The sequence below is a fragment of the Patiria miniata genome, unplaced genomic scaffold (genome assembly GCF_015706575.1).
Source record: "Patiria miniata isolate m_02_andy unplaced genomic scaffold, ASM1570657v1 HiC_scaffold_20, whole genome shotgun sequence".
Lineage (NCBI taxonomy): Eukaryota > Metazoa > Echinodermata > Asteroidea > Valvatida > Asterinidae > Patiria > Patiria miniata.
Genome location: NW_024037059.1, coordinates 6730627 through 6750828, shown reverse-complemented (window position 1 = coordinate 6750828; position 20202 = coordinate 6730627). Strand labels below are relative to the sequence as shown.

At 40.8% G+C, this 20202-nt stretch overlaps 1 protein-coding gene across 6 annotated transcripts in view; it reads left to right on the top strand.

The window, feature by feature from the left end:
• Nucleotides 1-19939, top strand: part of LOC119728280 (Krueppel-like factor 12) — a 45779-nt gene extending 25840 nt beyond the window's left edge. For 5 of the 6 annotated variants that reach the window (XM_038200455.1, XM_038200457.1, XM_038200460.1 and 2 more), the window contains 6 exons: nt 4707-4796; nt 7916-7960; nt 10653-10776; nt 11567-11732; nt 12840-13057; nt 15142-19939. In XM_038200455.1, coding sequence (XP_038056383.1) covers nt 4707-4796; nt 7916-7960; nt 10653-10776; nt 11567-11732; nt 12840-13057; nt 15142-15314 — 816 coding nt within the window. In that variant the 3' untranslated portion in view covers nt 15315-19939. The remainder of the gene's footprint in view (nt 1-4706; nt 4797-7915; nt 7961-10652; nt 10777-11566; nt 11733-12839; nt 13058-15141) is intronic. The other variant, XM_038200456.1, reaches the window with a different exon arrangement.
• Nucleotides 19940-20202: the final 263 nt, after the last annotated feature.

Sequence of the window (20202 nt, the reverse complement as noted above, 5' to 3'; positions counted from 1 at the left end):
ACCCTTCGCCCCTCCAATTAGATAAAGGGCAGAGGATATCGTGAATCATCTGGTACATGGAGTGTTGCGTGCCATAGGTACCAAGCGGGCCCAATAACAGGTAACGCCTGCCACCCACCATTTCTGGTCAACCCCCGTGATGCACATAGTTTGCCCCATGGCCACCTGGTCCAATTTGCCGGGACCCTTCACTGGATTCTGTTTTTAGGGGTGTCTTCCTCCCCGAGAGGAAGGGGCACCAAATTGGGGATCTCTGCAGTAGTCACAGACAATTCTTGTCACAGGCTGCATGAGCAGGGGAGGGGGGCGGGGGAATCGAGGGGGGAGGGGTTGAAGGGCACACGCTACTTTGCACCCAGTTACATGTACATCAGAAAAGTTTATGGTGTTTACCATTGCATTTGCCCTGCCTATATAAGTAACTCCACCCTTTCCAGAAGGGAAATTAAAATCATGTGTTCACATATGATTTGTTTGATAACCCTGGTAGCTGAAATTTCAGGAAATGAAATGTAATTTCAAAGGGCATGCACAAGTTTTGGGATTTTCCTTGCAGTCGTTACAACAAAATATCTTTTTGCTGTAGGTTTGATCACTGTTCATGTTTTAAAAAAACTCATTAAATTTGAAAATTTTGAACTTATATTCTGCATTTTCTTGTTTTCAAGCAAAATTTTCTTATACTGTCGGTAAAGGGGGAAGGCAGATTCAATACATCCTGTATGAAACTACAAACAGCCGAGGCCCTTAATCGCAGATTAGAGGAAGGCTGACGCTCGGTGTTCTTGCACATGTTCCCAAGCTTCATAAATCACTGGAATTGAGACCGGATAGCTTCTAGTACACTCTGGAAGGGAGATAAGGCAGCGTATTTGAAGGCAGATAATCCCAGTTTGCTAACAAGGCTGCTTATTGGCAGTGACAACTTATAGTCCCGAGCAAGGGGGGGGGGGGGTCGGGATGAGAGAGAGAGTTTGTTTCAGGGCTGAGGGGTGGCGGGCGTTCGTACAGCTTCAGGACAACTCGTTAGTGAGTGTCTGATGTGGGTTTACAAGCAATTTGCAATAGAATGAGACCTTTTTTGCCCTCTGGTTGATGTTGCGTCTGAGCAGGTGGACAGGAAGTGGCATTCTGTTCACCTGCCGTAAACTCATACTTGAAACATACCCCAGACAGCTGTTTTTGTAGAGTTGACTCTGTCTGGGGAGGCTTAACTGGTTCAATAGAGAGTCATTAACACTCACCTGTAATGCCACTGGCTTCTGGATTAAAGTAGCCTACTTTTTTAGCTTGAGGCTACGAACTGATTTATGTCTGCTTTGGTGTCATATAGGCCTAAATTATTGTTTATATTCAGTGCCTATGAAACTCTGTTAATAAAATCCAAAGACTTTTTGAGCATGAATTCAATTTCAGATCTTGCGTTTACCTGATGTTTTTGATTTTCCATAAAATGTTGGAAAGGCCTTTGTTTTTGTACGGATTAATGTTCTTTTTTTTTTCTTTTTTTCTTTTTTTCTTCTTGATCTACATGTATCACAAATCCAACAAACTTTAAAGACGGTTTCTAGTTGTTGTTTTCTACTCAGTCAAAGTGAGCGTGGTTAATAGGCATGCATGTAGCTACATCTGTTTTGTTATGCTGTTTCCGGATAGGCAGGTTATTACATTTGGAGCAATTACCGAGGGTAATTGAGGTGTCAAGGGGGTACCTGGTGGGCCCCCTCACTCCCCCTTAAAAACAGTCCTTATACTTCGGGAGGGTCTTTCCGTCTTAAACCCTCAACAGGATTGTGCTCATTTCCCCAGAGACTGGCACGAACATTTCAACCCAAATTGATTTTTTTTCTTTGTACTGTAGTTTAATAAATGTCAGTCTTTTTTCTTTAGCTATATTTCAGGTTTAAAGGTCTTTGAAGACCAATTTCTCATAATATTTCTTGCCACATTCTTCTATTTGTGGACAAATATAAAACATAACAAGTTCTCAAACTGTTTTGATTTCAAGCTCAACAATCAAGATCCAAATTGCAATGACAGGGACATCAGACACAGCACATCACAATGTGTACACCATGTTCATTACACAGTGTGAACCTTTCATCTGCACAAGATAGTGGTGCCTTTTTGGCTGAGAACTTGCTATAAATTTCCACTTTTAAAGGAAGTCAGGAAAACATTTTGTTTCTTATCAAAAAGTCAGTCTATTCATTTGGTAACATTGGAGCATATGTGTGTCAATGAGTAATTTCTTATACGAAATCCACCAGTGTATATTTGGCGTCATCAGTGCTGTGTGTGCGTCAATGAATAATTCCCAGGGTTCTTAGACTCGCTATGACGAAATTGGATCGTTCTAGCTGCGAAGTCGTCATCAAAATGGAACGAACCCAGTGCTTCTACAGCTCACTCCTGTCAGATCTAATATTGCATCTTGGCGTCAACGACTCATGTACATGTACGTGGCTTACAGATGGGTTACCGTACCTTAAAAGGTAACGTCGTTCGTGGCTTTTTGTGATTGGTCAAACCATGGAGCCCAACACGAGGTTCGCTGACTTGAGTAATAGCCCCCTCCTCCAACCCCAACTGTTTGGTAAACCCCAAAAGTATGCGCTGCCCCTTACTAGATAGATTAACAAAAATGCGCAGAATCCACTGAAACACCAAGTATCCCATGCTCGACCTGGTTGTCGCAGCACCCCAGACCTAGACCTCCGAGCCCCAGATATCCACTCAGCAAAGAGACTCTGTACAGTCACGTTCAGCGGATGAATAACCCGAGAAGAGGAAAAAATATAATGGTGGCTACTGTCAACGCTTCTTCCCGCGTTCTCTCCGTCTATTTATAAAAAAAGAGCGAGAGAAAGGGAGACGAAATTGTGAGTGGCCTGCCTGTAATGGTCCCTGCTGCGTGTGGCATTAGTCAGCTATGTGGCATGCGGGTTGGTCATGGTACCCAGGATCGTGGGGCGCGTTTCCTGGCTCGGCACGTACCGGCTTTGGCTCCGCTACTGCTGATGTTGGCTGTTGTCTGAGCCTGCATTACCAGAGACTGTGCAAGATCACCTGTTCAAAGTTGGCGGCTGAGCAGTGCGGTGCCCAGCAAACTTCCCTGGTGAGTTACTCACCTTGCAGTGTAGTTAAATGAGTAAAATATAACCATTTGCTGGTCTGAGTAGGAATGATGGAGCCTTTCATTAAACTGTACAGAGCTGTTTTCTGTGCAGCAAATGGTAGGCAGTAATCTGTACTGCTATTTTGAGCTGTTCATGTGTTGGCTTTGCATGTATGTGTCTTGTGTCAGATTTCCAGACGTGCTGCGTAAGGTAAGTACATTTCTTTAAGGTTCATTTTGATTTGGCGACGGTTTGAGGCAGATTGTCATTTCTGATTGTCATTCGCGCAGTTTAAACCAGACATCCTGAAAGTCCTGTTTGTAGACTTAAGAAAATGCAAAATGATGGCCTGTAATGAAACCTGAAAGTTTGTTTCAAACCCTGACAGTTTGCTAGAAAGGTTCATGTGGCCGGAATTTTACCAATCTTACATTAGTTCAGTTTATTTTGGTTATTTCAATATTTTTGTCCAGTTGGTACATGTTGGTCTATTCTTCGTTCAGTCCTGCTCGATTGTTTTGGTAGCATGTATTTTATTCCCTTCCCGTTTCATAGTTTTATTTTTACTGCATGAATCATGTTTTAAAACGGAAAACTAGTCTGCCAACTGCCAAGTACACGTAAGTAATTAAACTACGTCTGTGGTTGTCAAATTTGAAAGTTTTGAAAGTCTGAATAAGTCCTTGAAAAATTCTATCCCGCATGTGGAGATGATTGCGCAGCTTTATATTGTGTCCTTAGTTTGCTTCAGTGAGCTGTGTGGCATTTGACGATAAGAATGACAACGCACAGACACTGCTCATTTCACACATTTACACATCCCGGACTTGTTGATGTTATCGAGGCCCTGTTCACACTCTCCGTTACGTAAATTAGGAAGTGGTTAGTAAACAGCTTCAGAATCGCTGACAGGGACTCTTTAGTTTACCACTGGACAAAATTATCAAGAGACTTGGATGAAGTTTCAAGCGCGCTTCCCCAATGCCCTCGGACAGATCTGTGAATACACCAAAAAAGAGAGAAATTGGGTTATTTTGCCCGAGATTAGCACGTAAAGGTCAGTCAATTATCGCGGTTTGGGCCTAATGCTATTTTCCGTTTTCCCAAGAAAAAGTATTTAAATGCACTTCTTGACTGAGCATCCTAAAGTTGTGGCATAAAGTTTCTGTACATGGTAACGTAAGCTTGCCAATCTCAACTCTCTGACATTGTATGTTGAAACTCTACAAATTGTGACAAGAGATCACATGGGTGCAGAATGATTTCAAAGGAGAATTTTACAATGTATATGTATGGCATATTATTGAGATACCGGTATTTTATGAATCAAGTTCTCAGGTTTTTAGTATCTTTCAACTACAACAGTGCTTCAAATGTGTCAATGTTATTTCTGATGTCTGAGACTTTCAGAATAATTAGTAATAAGAATCGTTTCCTGGGGGGAAATTGGATATCTTATACATACAAAATAACTAGTATATATTTTCAGCATTGTTAATAATACATTGCAGATGGGATTTGACAACAAAGAAAGATTTCAGAACATTAAACACCGTGGTGGATTTGTTTATTCTTGTATCATTGCAGCAATACAAAGATGATGTGAACAACTCATTATCGTCAGGCAGACACGACGGAGTCATAGTCTACAGAGGAATCACAAGAGAAAAACACAAGGTAAATGTCCAGCATAGACACTTCACATCAGTGTCAAGTTACAAAGGATGCGCGATGTTGCATGACCCGAACACCCCTGCACGTTTGCCCTTCAAAATCCACTGCATGTATTAGTTTTCAAAGGATTTCGCAGGACCCCAGCCACTATTACTTTACATGAGACTGATGCCCCTGGAAACTTTCCATTTCCAAAACAATTGTGCAGTTTTGTTTCTGCACATTTGTGGGTTGTGGCCTCGTGGTAATAAGGTTTGTAACTACTGATCAGAGGGTCAGGGGTTCGAATCCAGCTGCTGCCAATATGTTGTGTCCTTGGGCAAGCCACTTCACCCCCACTTGCCTCTCTCCACCCGGGATTATAAATGGGTACCTGTATTAGCTGGGGAGTAACCTGCCATGGACTAGCATCCCATCCAGGGGCAATACAAATATACTCAGTTGTTTCATGCCACTGAAACAGGAGATAAATACCGGCCTGATGGGCAATAATTTGGGCTAATGACAGGATTTACGTTGGTGAGTTAAGGAGCATTTGGGATAATTGCTAGCAGAGAAACCTAGGGGGTTGGGGTTAATGTGATTCAAAGTGCAAGAGACAGGGGTGATAATTTTTACATAGTTTACACAAATTTTTGCACACTAAAATCAGCATTGGAAAAGATTCTTCAACACACTACAGACATATAAATCAGCATATTTATCTTCCTGGGCCATAAAACCGTTATCGGTTTAACCAGCACTTGCTATGTAAATTATCACGAGTTAATAACAAACCGCCTGTGAACGTTTTCCGGCATTTATATTTCCGTTTTGTTTTAAAGCAAGTTTTGAAATCTCCGGGGGAAGGAAAACATCAACTCTTTTTTTCTAATACTCCTTACTGAAACAGTTGGTACTTTCTCATTTGCCTGTGGATGGTGACAGAAGCACGTAAGCCCTCCTTGAGGGCTTCCCTCGGGGCACAATACCCAGAACCTAGCTCAAAGAAACAAGGGGGAGCACTACTTGCAGACTTGTCAAGAAGTTCCGTCCCTGTACTTGAGCAGATTAGCTGGCATCCATACAATCGCCATGGGACCAATGTCCAAAGTTTTGCTTAGCTGACAAGGGAAGCATCAATTCAACTACATAATTCAATATTCCACTATCAGAACTAACTTTCATTTCATGAAATATGTTATGAAATATTGAATATCTCTTGTCATCTGGAGGACAATTTTAAGTCAACAAAACAGTTAGAACTGCAGATATAATAGTGCATAAAACTGCATGCCTTCTTAAATGTTCAAAGACAACTGCTGCTTGTACAATTGTAGCAAGAACTGATATGTGAAAGGCTTCTGCAAGTAAAAGACTGAAACATACTACAAATCTGTTTTCACAAATGTGGTCTTTACTCTTTCTTATATTTGACTGCAGAGACAGTCAAGCTCGTGGTCTTGCACCTCGAACTGCTTCACATAAAAATGTACAAACAAGTTTAAAAAAAATATTACTCACTATAGATGTGAGCATTTTAACTCTATTTTAAATGCCTTTTCATGTCACAAACGTAATATTAGTAGGCTTGCCTTTTTCTATAATCAGCATGCAAGAGTGTGGGAGACTTTCAAGGATACGTACTTTTCACTGCTGTTTTTAAGAGTTTTGACTTATTTAGACAATAGACAAATGTGGTTTTGGAGAATTTCCAATTGACGCCTTATGAGCGGAGATCAAGGACAGACTGAGTAAAATCTCAAGGGTATGATATACTTAGAATATATTTCGTACAGTTCCCAATGATTGATGAGTCAGGGACACGGATAACTAAAATTAAATCTAGCTCGTGAAAAAAATGAAACGACATAGTATCCAGTACTTTTTCAAAGAATTATGATTAAGCCATCATTACGCCAACGCTCAGTCTTGAGACAAATTGAGCCTTTAATACCGGTACATGTCTGATAAAAGAGATAGTCCCGAAGTTCTTCAGTCAAGTTTGGAATTGTGACTAACAACTGATGGCACGTAAAGATCACATTTGTCACCTAATCACTCATTTTCTGGCTGGATGTGTTGACGTACAAGGAAGCATTCATGACTTTGCATGAAACGATATGTCATGGAGCGGGGTTATTATTGTGGAACAGGGCCCAAGTATGATTTCAGTGTGCATGTCAATGACTTTGGAAGTCAAGCTGAAGCGTCTTTTTTTTCTTTTTTTTTTCTGGATGTGACGTGGGCAGCCCAGGGGTTGCCAGGAAAAAGGATATTGTGTACAGCAGAAGAGTGTTGGGGTACAAGTCATTCGCACCTTAACGTACATTTCCTGCAACCTGGCTGACATCATGACTCTGATCTGATAGCAAACGAACAGGTGCAAGCAATAGGGTGGGGCTTTAACATCGCTCTATTTCTTTAAAGATGAAGCTGTCCACGTAAAAAAATTTAAGGTGTACATGTACATAAAACAAGACAGTCTTACATACCTTCAAAACAAACAACAGAATATAAAGAAGAGAAATTACAAATGCGTGAACATAAACATACAAATAATGCTTCATTCTTTAAGTTGGTTGTAGGATGCTAGAGAAAATACAGAGCTACCGGTATAGGCCAAGTTCGGGCAAGGTCCATTTGTCGACTAGTGGTTGATTTGTGACGTACTTTACGCCTGCGCACTGATAGCAACATGCGAACGTCTCTAGTCAAACGCTGGTCAAAATGTCATCGCAAAACTTCTGGATCCTGGCTCTCATAGCGTTATGAATGCGTGCCGCTATTGGTTACCAGCGATGCAACCAGCCCCAGTAGGTTGGTTCCAAATAGTCGACTAGTGAAGTCAACCACCGTCGACTAGACAGAGTTCGGGCAAGCGTTTTTTTTCTTCAGGAGAGTCGGTGAACCATGTCAAAGGAACAACTGGAGTGTTGGCATGTTTTGGCTGCTTTTTGCTTGAATCGGGCATGGCCAGTTTGTACCCATCTATTGCTGGCAGTAACAGTTGTACCCTCCACCTGTCAGCTAGTATCTCCCAGTCCCCGCTCCTCAAACCTCCCCCCCCCCCTCCCACCGCTCCCCGTCCCCCTCAGCCCCTCAGCTAGCGTAATCTCCCAAATCTCTCTCTTCCTAAACAGCGAGCCACCAGCCGCTGGCCGACGCCACTGCCAAACTGCAAAAGGGTGAGCCAGGATTATCAACCGGTTTGGGCAGGAAACAGAGATGATTTTGCCCTTTTTTTCCCCTCTCTCCCTCTCGTGAGAGGGGGGCTAATTTGTTTATCTGTGTCTTTCATCTTCCTCATCTCGTGGGAGAGTGGGTCTGGTGTTAATTATGGGGAGGGGGTCCTGCTCCCTCTACCCTCTCCCGCGGAAACCTCTCTGATTTTGTGGCATCCTAAACTCTCCCAAAAATCTGTTTTTCCTTTAAAAAAAAGTGCAGGGCTGTGCCTAGCTGCTGCCAGCACCGTCAAGGTCGGCCATTCAGCATCTTGATTCAATCAACCTAGCACACGTGCAGATCTCTACAGATATGCCACAGTTCCTGATGTCGGGAGAACATTATTGCATTACATCCTGGTAGATACTTAATTCTCTTGCACTTTCTTGAAGCATAAACAAAATTCCTGTCAAAGGTTCTTTGAAGACTACGGGTAAATCAGCCAGTCGCTTAAAATGTATAAACTTTCCGCAAATACATAAAACTATGAACACATGCATCAAGAAACTTTGAAAATTTTGCCATTTCTTGGGAGAATGGTAAGTCACAAATAGTGCTATGGTCATGTTTTTCAACATAGTCAGTCAACATTACCACCAGTTTTCATAAAAGGAATTGCCTTTTCCTCTCAGAGTATGTAACATCATGAGCTCATGATTTCTCGGAACTGACTTTGCCTAGAAATAGGCCCAAGACAGGTGTGCTGATACGTGCCAATTACACAGTCCTTGAAAGCCTGAGAGATTTACGTCACCACACACACACACCTGTTTGTCAGTGCTTGCACCTGTAAAGTCTTGAGATATAGTGAACAAACTAGTCAGAAGTCATCAGAATAAGTTCTGTGGTGACCCACTACAAATAAGTGACTAATCACAGTAAACAGTATGATGTAAATTGGCGGACACTTTCCTTCCAAACAAAAAGTGGTATTACGTCCATTTAGGAAGTTTTCAAGGTGGATCTGTTGTTGAAGCCTGATCATGATTGGTAACGGGCATTGACAAAAATTCAGTGAACTTAATGATGGCATTAATTAAACTGGGCACCATAGGCATTGGAAAGACCTAAATTATAAAAACAAATCTCCCTTTGAAAGTAATCTCATCCACTTTCAAAATAGCCCAAATAGCTGAGTATCGAAATGAATGGAAACTGGTTGAGAGCGGCCCGGGGAAACTGACACTCGGCCAGAAAGATTTGTCTGCACTGTTCTTGAGTATATTTTCTTTCCCCGACCACCTCCAAAGGTAAATTAGGCTTTCCACATCACCTTTACGTGCCAAAGCTCGAGTTGTGGAAAGGGGGGCCACCCCATCTCTCAGGGGAGCCGAAGAAACTCATGCATGGAACATTTATAGATCTGGTGACAAACACACAGTCAATTCCTCTCACAGGAAATATTCACTTGGGTGTGTGTCACACACCCCTCTCAGCACAGGATGTACCAAGCATGTAACCTTGTTTTGTTGCCTCCTTTCCTGCCCCAGTATGTGTGAAGGTGTAAAGCACAGGCTGAAGTGATTGAGGTGTCACATCTTTTTTCTTAGTTCATTTCAACTAAATTCAAATCAAGATATTCCAGAATAGATGGTAGTGTGCTACACTGCCAATCTTAAAACATTTGACCCTGAAAAGTCATCAGTTAAGGAGAATTGGATGTTCACACAATGGCACAAGTTACAGATCTTGTGCACTACAGCATCAATTTATAAATTGAAATCTGTATATCCACAAGGCCATTGACATGTATACATATGTCAGTTTCTTTGCACTGCAACATATACATGTATCTTTCTTGTTACATCAAGATCCAAAAGTCCGCAAGGTTATCCATATTTGTCAGACCTACATGTAGAACAGTACTGCATTGCTCATCTGACATTTTCTTGAAAAATCATTGACAATTTCACATCCACATGTCCACAAGGTCATCTACCAGCATCTGTCCTCGTGCACTGATCCGTGCAGTTTTCTCCTCTACGCCGAGGTCCACATATATATGTAGTCTACAAGGTCATCCAAGAGTGTCATCCACAAATGTCACACTTTATGCACTGCAGCATCCATCTATAGTGCCAGATGAATGCTTGTGTAGATGATTCATTGGACCTATGAGAGCAAAACCTTCCCTGTAGTTTACTATTAATCTACACTGATTTACTGATCAATTAAGAAAAACAACTGACACATTCATTTGCCCTTGAAGTATGCCATAGAGACGATGTGTTACTGCATGTATCTCCCTTGACATGAGCTCATAGTAAGTCTGTTAGTAGCTGCCCCGTGAAACTGCTGTGGTGTGCTGAGTTAAATTGAGAAACAACTGAGCCAACGCATCAGTTGGTTGGAATACATATTGATAAACAAGTTTCCAGAATTGAACGCCCACTTCTGTGAACATCTGTGCAGTAGTGGAGTCCATCACAAGTCCGGTCACAAGTAAATCACTAGTCCTTTCACAAGTCCAGTCACAAGCATCATGGGACGAGCAATTACAACAAGGACTTACTTTAACACAGTTCAACTGAATAGCTTGTGACTTGAGACTCGAGCACCTGTGGTGGACTTGTGAGGACTTGAGTTGGACTCGACTGCAACACATGTGAGCATTGAGCAAGATTCTTCAAACCTTCCGTTTTATCTTCTGCACAGCCTTACCTCTCAGCGTCGTCATTACAACAAGAGGAGGAGTATCAGACAGAACCTGTAGACCTTTCAATGAATGGAACAAGAGGGCATGGCAGTAACAAGAGGTCGACGGATGCATCCGACATGGGTAAGAACAACTGACCAAGAATATTCCTGTGTTTTGAGAAAAAATCTTCTTGTCCTGTACCCAGAATTTCCTCAGATACTGCACCCGGAATATCCTTGGCTGGTTGTGGGTCTAGAGCCCAACTTGGTTTACAGTATATATGTTGACAACACTAAAAACCACAGACTTTTACAACTTACAGCATTCTGGAGGAAAAGTTTCCGTATTAAGAATGCTTCTTCATACTGCATTTTCTTGTCCCATGAACCTGTATTTCTTCCCACTTGACATCAGGGATGTAGTCGAACACATCACAAGTCCCTGCAAGTCCATCACAAGTCCTCCAGTCCCAATTCAACTCACAAGCTTTTCAAACGAGCTTTGACAAAAGCATTCCTTTGTTATTGTTCATCCACTGTTTCCTGTGACTGGACTTGTTATGGACTTGTGATTTACTGGTGACTTGACTTGTGATGGACTCAACTACATCCCTGCTTGACGTGCTGAAATGTAGATGTGGCTACATAATAGGGGTTTGGACTACAAGGAACAAATAGCACAAATCGGAACTAGAACACCCCACAAGTCAGTTCCATAGAAATCTCAGTACCTCACTCGGAAATGCTAAGGAGTTTGAGAGTTCCATTGAAACAGGGAACAGGAATACAGTGGGAAAAAAAAACATTTACAGAAGTGGTGCTCCCTTAAACCCCATATGTCAAATTGTGTCTGAGCCCACTTGGGGTAACAGTTTTGGTATCTATTTTGGTGCATACTTTGGTGTTTTAATGATAAATGTCCTCTTCCTCAGATGACAGCCCAGTGGACCTTAAGAAGCATGCTGGTAGCCTTGTAGTCTCCTCATCACCTATCCCACATAGGCCGGGCAGGGAAGAGGATGACCGGCCCACAGTCACGCTGGAGAGCATCACGAAAAGCGGGGCTGGGGCACTCATCAAAGTTGCACAGGCAGCTGAGTAAGTAGGATGTGTAGATTTTTTCAGAATTTAAGATTGCGGATCCTTCTTTGTTAATTGTTTAGTGGAGGCTACAGACTATGGACTTTGTGTAGGAACAGTACATGTAGATGGCCCTGTGTGACCCTTCAACATAGCTTAAGCGTGTTTGGGGCACACCGCATGTGTACTGTGGTTTTACATCAAGATTTTATTTCATCTAGTGGTGCCATCGTCGTATGAGTGACAGGCACGTAAGGGATGCATTTATTGGCATTTCTCATATTTGTCTCTTTGCCACCAATGTGGGAACTTGCACGCTGAGTCCATTAGAGCTGTATACGATTAAAGTAATCGGTTCTTGTTTCTTAAGCATTTTTAACCCCCAAGGCTTGTTGCATGTGCCCTGCATCAAGAAAATTCTGTCAGCACCTTGCATTCAAGAAAACATGGCAATATGACTCCCCTTTGCCTCTGCAGGCCCCTATCAGAAGTGAAACATCAAGCCAATCTCGATCGAAGTCTTAATCAGATCCTTTCTTACCTTTAGACGGACAGATTGACACTAACACCAAAATGAGTCACTCTTTGATCCTGTGTGAATGTTTTTATCTTCTAAACTCAAATTGACATTTTCTCTCTTAATATACTCTTTGCGAAAATAATAACTGGAATTAATTTGATGTGAAGGGCACATGATGAAAAGCAAATCCGTCCAAAGCAGGCCCGAAAAGTGCAAGCATATTAGGGTGATGTCATGTTGCATTTGGAAAGAAGCCAGTGACTAATTTGGGTCTCGCACCAAACCTTGCCTTGTCATCTGCTAGTAATCTGCCACAGGAGGAGGACTGGCATTGCGGTTTTTGGATGTGGCGTGGGGATGATTAGGTGGGCAAAGCAACAAAGTCTCCTGAAATGACTGTGCCTTTGAACCAAAAACACAGAACGAGGCAGCAACCCGTTGTATCTCTCAAATTTGTTTGATAAACATGAGTCTCAATGGTTACAGTTGAATGTAAGTTATTACTTTTTTTAATTACATTTAAGTACTTAACTTACATTCAGATTTGAATGTTTGGGAAAACTTCGTTGTCATATGGCTTTTCTCTCTGAACACTTCAACCACAGTCCCGTAGCTGTAGACTACAGGCACATGGGCCCTTGGCACCCAGGCCGGCCAAGACGGACCTCCTCCTCAGAAACCAGCTTAAGGGGCACCAGGGCAGCCACAGAACTCGTACTAGACAACGGCAAGCGGCGCCGGGTCCACCGCTGCACGTTCCAGGGCTGCAACAAAGTGTACACGAAGAGCTCCCACCTCAAAGCTCACATGAGAACCCACACAGGTGAATTACTTGCCCTCATGTCTTGATCGGTTTCCAAGTGTTGGACCAGCAATCTCTGGGATTGAATTCTCAATGGAATTCACACTTGGCACATGTGGCCCATTATTAGGTCTGTCAAGCTGGGATGACTAGCAGGATTATTTGTTGTGACGTCCAGCAAATGTCATCGCCATAATTCAACAAATCTGTGCCCAGACTGCACATAAGGTCAAGGTTTTACCACATAAGAAAGTCCGGCCTAGATTCCTTGATCATGCACTGGTACACTGGTTTTCTGTTCTCTGTTCTCTGTATGCTTTGGTGTGAAACATGAACATTGACACGAAGGTTATGAATATAATAACTCCATCTGTACCATTATAGTGTGACTGGGGAGGATTGTGTCTATATTGTTAATGTTTTAGGATAAAAGGTCACGTTTCTCAGCACGTTGTCATTTGTCATTAAATTTGGGTCATTATTTAATTACATTCCAATTGCCTCAAAATATCTTTAGGCATTAGTAAGTATATGGCACGTGGGTATCAAATCAAAAACCGATCCCATTTTCAACTAAGCAAGAATTACACCTCAAGCCATAACACACTTCTCATAAGTATCTCTATGCCTTTGTAACAAACATCACTTTCATGTGACACCTCAAAGGGAAAGCCAACACAGTCTCCAACACCGTCACTTCCCATTCCCCTTCTTCCCCCTCCCCCTCCCCCCCCCCCCTCCCCCTTACTGAATAAAGAAGGTGAGAAGAAACTGGCCCTGTTCCCAGAGGCCATTGGTACCGAGCCGTGAAAGGGCAGATTTGCCTGACACCTTGGCTCATGTGGGGAGCATTTAGGGGGACGGAAGCCGCTTAACACCTCTGGTTCTCAACGGCCCAGCGCTTATCCGTCACTCGCTGATTGCTTGTTCAAACTGTCCTCCCTAGGCACCCCAAGCATCCCCCCAACTACCATCCTGTTCCCGTTGTGGAGTTGGATGGGGTAGATTGGGGACATTGTTAAAGGAATTTTCCATTCCTCTTGATAATATAGTTTTAAAGGGGCAGGAATGCAAAAGTTCTCCTCTTTGTAAAATCCAAAGTGAGGATTTATCAAGTACATTGTCTCAAAGTTTCTCATATTTGTAATAACAAAAAAAAAAATGTTTTGAGAGACGGTGCAAATTGATTCAAATTCCTTCTATGCGAACAGATTTCACATTTACAAATGTAATGAAGTTGGGCATGTATATTGGGCAACTTCAGCCACTTGCCAGTATTCAACAATGTGAATTTATTCCCGCACATCAGAAGCCAAACCAACACTCAGTTTAAACTGTCTGAGATTCTAAGGCTTGCACAATAAAGTTCCTTTATTAGCAGCAACAATCCCACAGACCTACATATTGGTCATCTCTCTATTCCCACAGGAACTTGACTACATGCATGACTAAATGTAGGAGGGGTATTTTTTTGGGGGGGGGGGGTTTCGTTGATTGGATTTATGCGCTTATTGTGTCTCGTTTTTCCCAACATTTGCCATGTTGTCGTAGCTACCGCACTTTGGAAAATTTACCTAGAGTTGCTCAATTTATCTGTGACAGTGTGTATGGGCCTGTCAAACTGCAAGCTTAAACCTAACTCCTCATAAAGTGGGCAAATCCAAGAGAAGGTCCCCTTGTGGTCCCGTGCGTAACACATCATGTTTTCTGTAATTAGTCTTCGCAAAGACTGATAACAAATAAATTCTTGTTGGTATTGTCCTCTGGATGTCCCATGCAAAACAAATTCTTACGTGAATTCTTGGACTTGCCCAAGTAGGAATCTTCCCGAATCCACCAAAATCCCCCATCATGCCGAGGCCCAATTGCAAATCCTTTGGACTTACATGTATAACTTTTAAGAGGCAGAAGTATAAACGTTATCGCGAATTGGCACTACCTCTCTGAGAATTGCAAAATCCTCCTAAACCTCCCGGTTGATTTTAAAGGATCTTGGAGAATTATGGCTTAGTGTCTCTAGATTACCGGCCATTATCCATGAAATATGAATTTCCCCTGTATTAACCTGTGCTTATTTTTGCTTCTTTTTTCCCGTCACTTTCCAGGGGAAAAGCCCTACAAGTGCACATGGGAAGGATGTGGCTGGAGCTTTGCCCGTTCTGACGAGCTCACCAGGCATTTTCGTAAACACACAGGGGACAAACCCTTCAAATGCCCCCAGTGTGAACGAGCCTTCTCCCGGTCCGACCATCTCTCCTTGCACATGAAGAGGCACTGAGAGGAGGACCATTTGTAGCTATTTTTTTTTGAGAATGATGATGCTTGAGGTTTCTGAGACAATGAACAAGATTGGCAGAAAATGTCTCTCTATCAGGCCATCTTGTCCAGCAAATGATCAGGAGTGTTCTCCCGTGTACATTGAACATGCCTCATTCCGTATCCTAAACGAGACAAGTCTTGAGTGTTGTTGTCAGCTGCAGATATGCTCTCCCGTGAACTCAACGTGATTTTCTTTCTATAGCTGTCAGAGGGCAGTGTATATGCAGTAACAAGCAGTCTGGTTTGCCACAGGCTTGAAAAGTATCCTACCTGATGCAAAATGTATGTGCAACACCATCTGAATATGTTACCAACTCCTGATTTTTGTCACTTGTGAAAAAAATTACTTTTTTGTAAAAAAAGCTGTGGCACGCCATGTCTTGGGTTTCAAAATCTTATACTCTCTGTTTCAAATATGGTGCGTTCTCTGTAGTGTTCACTAAAATGCAGCAAGCATTTTAGTTATTTGTGCATTGACTGTCCCTATGGAATACCCATGTTCATAAGTAAAAGGAACAAGTTGCAACAGCCATTGAATTGAGAAAAGCTGGGGTTGTGTTTCTGTAGAATGTGTGTTTGAAACTTGGAGGTTAGAAAAGTACCATTCAGTGTAATCTAGCAGGTTAAGCAGTCATGTAAATTTTATCATGTAAAGCCTACTAAACAGTCATTGGTACAGCTTTTGATTCAGTTGCTTAGAAAAGAAAAGAAAAGAAAAGGAAATCTCTAAGTAAAAACAATTTTAACCTCTTTTTACTATTGTAGAGACCCTGATGTACCCTAGCTGCCAGCCCATTTAACAGATTGTGATCATGGTCAGTTAATGTGTCTTGTTTGGTTCACCATTGCTTTGCTGACTCATTTGTTGTAGGAATCATTTGTCTAATCTGTTGCTTTTGGCTTCCTTTTGGCATGGGTGCCTTATTGGAAATCCAGCAGACTTGTCTTGGAAAGTTTACAACCGTGTATGTTGGTCTTTCCATAAATTTGGGGTCCGGTACTTTGTTTGTTCCTGTTCCATCTGATTAAAGATTTTTAAATTCAGGACACATTCTTTAATGCCTTCTATCTCCCAGAGTGATTATGTAATGCAAAGTACCTGCCAAACAAATACTAATAGTTTTGAAGTCAATTTTAATGATTACTTACATGGCAAATTACAAAAGTCAGTTGTAACAGGGACACACAAAAATGGCACACACTTTTATCAGACCCCAAATTTTTGAGTGACCCATGTACAATCATCAACGTGATTTCATTTTGTAAATATCTTTTTGTAAATACGCTTGGTGAATACCTAAAACAAAAAAAGTGTACCAATAATATAGATATGGTATTAGTAACTGATTATTGACAGTTTTAACATGTGCAAAATGGTGTCTATAAACCCACCATGTATCAAGCAAAAGAATGGCTTGCCTAAAAAATTGCTTCAAACAATGCATTTTTGGTATCATCTTTAATACCAACTCTGCTGAAAATGTTTCATCCACTGCGTGAAATGACAAGTGTGATGGATGAAATAATCAGCATACATTAACTGCATGTAGCTCAGGTTTGCTCTTTTATCATATGCTGTAACCCAAGCCTTAAGATTAATGCTGGCAAATTGTTATCATGCTACAGTTTTCTAAGTCATGTTGAAGGCCAGATTAGGACATAGTGTTTTTGATCAAACCATTCAACTCAGCGTGGTAGTGAAGTCCTTTTTTTTTTGAATCCTCAAAAATTCTGAAATATAAGGTTGCATATACCAGCTTATATTTCAGTGTTATTGTCAGACTCGGAAAAGGACTGGACTTAAAACACTGATTCAAATTCTTGAGTGAAAGTGTTCCTGCTTAGATGTAACTCACATGTAAGATATCTTTTATAATGTTTGATTTTTTTAAACCAAGTTTTGAACAAAAGGAAGACAGAGGAACAGTGGAACTGGATGAAAGTACAAGGCAAAAATCGCACAAATAGAGAGTGAGAGAGAACAGAAAATGAAAGCGAATGGTGGTGGATATGGGGATGGGGCGGTTGAGGGGATTCAGTGGGATGGGAAGAGGTGTGAACTGAGTGAGATGACAGGCGTACTTTAGAACATTTGCTAAAGTTTGAGGGAAAAAATGGCTTTGAGAGTGACTGAGGGGTTTATTTAAACATAGTGTTAACGTAGACTGCTTTGAGAAGTTTTTATACTTTAAACTGGTTTAAACGTAAACTAGTTACCAGTTAATCACAATACTGTAACTAGTTTGAATCAACCAGCATATCACTGCCAAGGTGGTGGAGGGGAAGGACTGAAATGATTTTGAAGGACAGTTCCATGGAACGGAATGAAATTGATATACCTCATGTACTCAGTAGCAAACTTTTTGTGTTTATTTTTGTTGTAACAATGTGATATTTAAACAGTCATTGACAGTGTTTTGCTTATGTGCTTCTTGTCTGCGTATGGCACGATTCATAGCTTGTTTTAACTCATAATACTTTTTGAACAATTAACCAGTTACAATTATTGCTTACTCTAGCTGCATATAGGTACAAAACCTGTTGCCCAACTGTTACGTGGTTAACATGATTTGCATAGATTGTTGTGTGCACTTTATATTGAATACTTCACAGTCGTCGCCTTGCTCTTTAGCAGGTATAGTGTTAATCACTGAACTACAGTTAACTCTTGTTAAAACAAACTCTGTTACAACAAGTTGCAATTACGGTGATGATAAAACCTCGGTCCCAACCGTGCATTTATGTGCACAATGAATGGGACCGGTGCTTCTATTAATACAAAATTCTGACAAACATTTTGGCAAGGTCCAGCTGAGTTGGACGTAACGAGAGTCGACTGTAACTGTGTTGTTAACTTATATTGGGTCAGTGCAGCAATATCATTTTTGATAGTCTCTTTTTTAAGTATGTGTTTTTGGACAAAAATACATTATGAAACTATCCTGAAGCTGTGGGTGTCCCATACTGTCAGTACTGTTAAATCCTGAGTCACATCTTGGTGGGAAAACTCGTTGGTTACAAATAACTCAACCACTCACTGAGATCTTGAAAACTGATTTAATTCAGTTGTTAATCAATAATGCATGGATAACGAAAATTGGTTTGAAGACATACAATATCAATACGGCCATTTTATTTGCTTAAACGCATTATTGTTTATTCATGCAAATTGTAACACTTTTGTTGGAAGTATTTTTTTTTCAATATAGTAATATGACATTGTTGCACTGACTCAAATGGTTGGTGTGGCAGACAATATACAAATGTTGTGTAGGTTAGAGCATTGCTGGTTATGTTTCTGGTTTAGTTAGATTGATTATCAATGTACATTGTATGTATGCTTGTGTGTATATTCATAGGGAAGTATGTTTCCCTTACAATATTTTATTTGTACTTGTTCAGTGTATGTTATCACTATGTAGTCAACTTGAAATACAACTGGAAGAAGACAAACATCCAACTTTTCTTATCGCTGCAGTACTGGCACGGAATGTACTTTGGTGGGGGAGCTACAGGCTTTGATATTTGTGTATAATATGAGAGACTGTTGTCTTTAAAAAGGGCCCAAAATGAATGACTGTAGCACAGTCTTGTTCTTTTGGTATGACATTTTAATCAGGATTGTCCATGTTTACTGTAATTGTTTCGACTTTCTTCTCCCGTGATCAACCTTCTTTATTTGTTCAATACTGTTATTACTATGGACTAAAATGTAAATTCTATTTATTTGTTTCCAGTATCAACGCTTTGTCTCTTTATGAATTCAAAGAGAAGGGACAAAAAGAAGTCAACATTGGTTTAAATCTCAATAGTTTCTGGTATATGAAGACCATGTTTCCTGCCCCAAGCTGGAATCCTTGCTGATTTTACAATCATGCTTTCATAGAATGAGAACTACTCCTGCCTAACTAAGCTTTAGTTTTCATGTACTTCAACCCAACTCCATGATCCAGAAACATACTTAAAGCTGCACCCTTACATGTACATGTGAAATGTACAAGCTGGGGGCTGGTGTACATGTATTATAACAACTTCTATTATATTTTTGTTTTAAGTTAAATTAAAGAGTTGAAAATTATATGCAGCTTTAATAACAGTAATTTTACCCTTTTTTGTGTTGCAGTTTTGGCCTCTAAATATGTAGACTAGCTTCAGTTTGTTTGTATCTGTGGCTTTGTGGTAAAATATATATGTCATATATTTAGCAGAATCAATGATATTTTTAACTTCCCTTGATGGGGGTTGGAAAATTGTTTTAAATACAAAAACAATATTTTGTATTGCGTGAGTAATATTTTATTATAATGGAATTGTGTGTTGTATTACTTTAATTGGTGCTCTATTTGATTTGTGGGGGCTGGTTTTCTCTTTATCATTGGCGCATTTGTAATTTAGCCAGTGAATGTAAATTTATGTAAATTCATGCAAATAGCATGATGCAATACTCAGTTGTTGTAATGATATCGAGGGGCGGGGCTATTTGTGGGGTTTGTAATATATTAATATCAATTGTTATTACTGTGTTTTAAACTTTGTTTAATAATAAAATAAAATGTAATCTGTACAAAAAAATTAAATCAAATACATGTATGCTGTTGATGCATTTATTCCTTGATTGTCTTTCCAGAAGAGTGTTGTGTCAATGCAATAAGATGCTCATAGGGAGGGTCATACTCTGTGGATATGGGTGAATCTTTGGGGGGGGGGGGGGGACTGCATAGTGCCTATCAATTGTTTTGCTCCTTTTGTTTGCATTTTGTTTTGTAAACTTTGATTATTTTGATGTTTGTTTTGTCCGCTTTAAAAATCATTTCCCTTTGTTGGCTGTTATATTGGTCATCTATCGT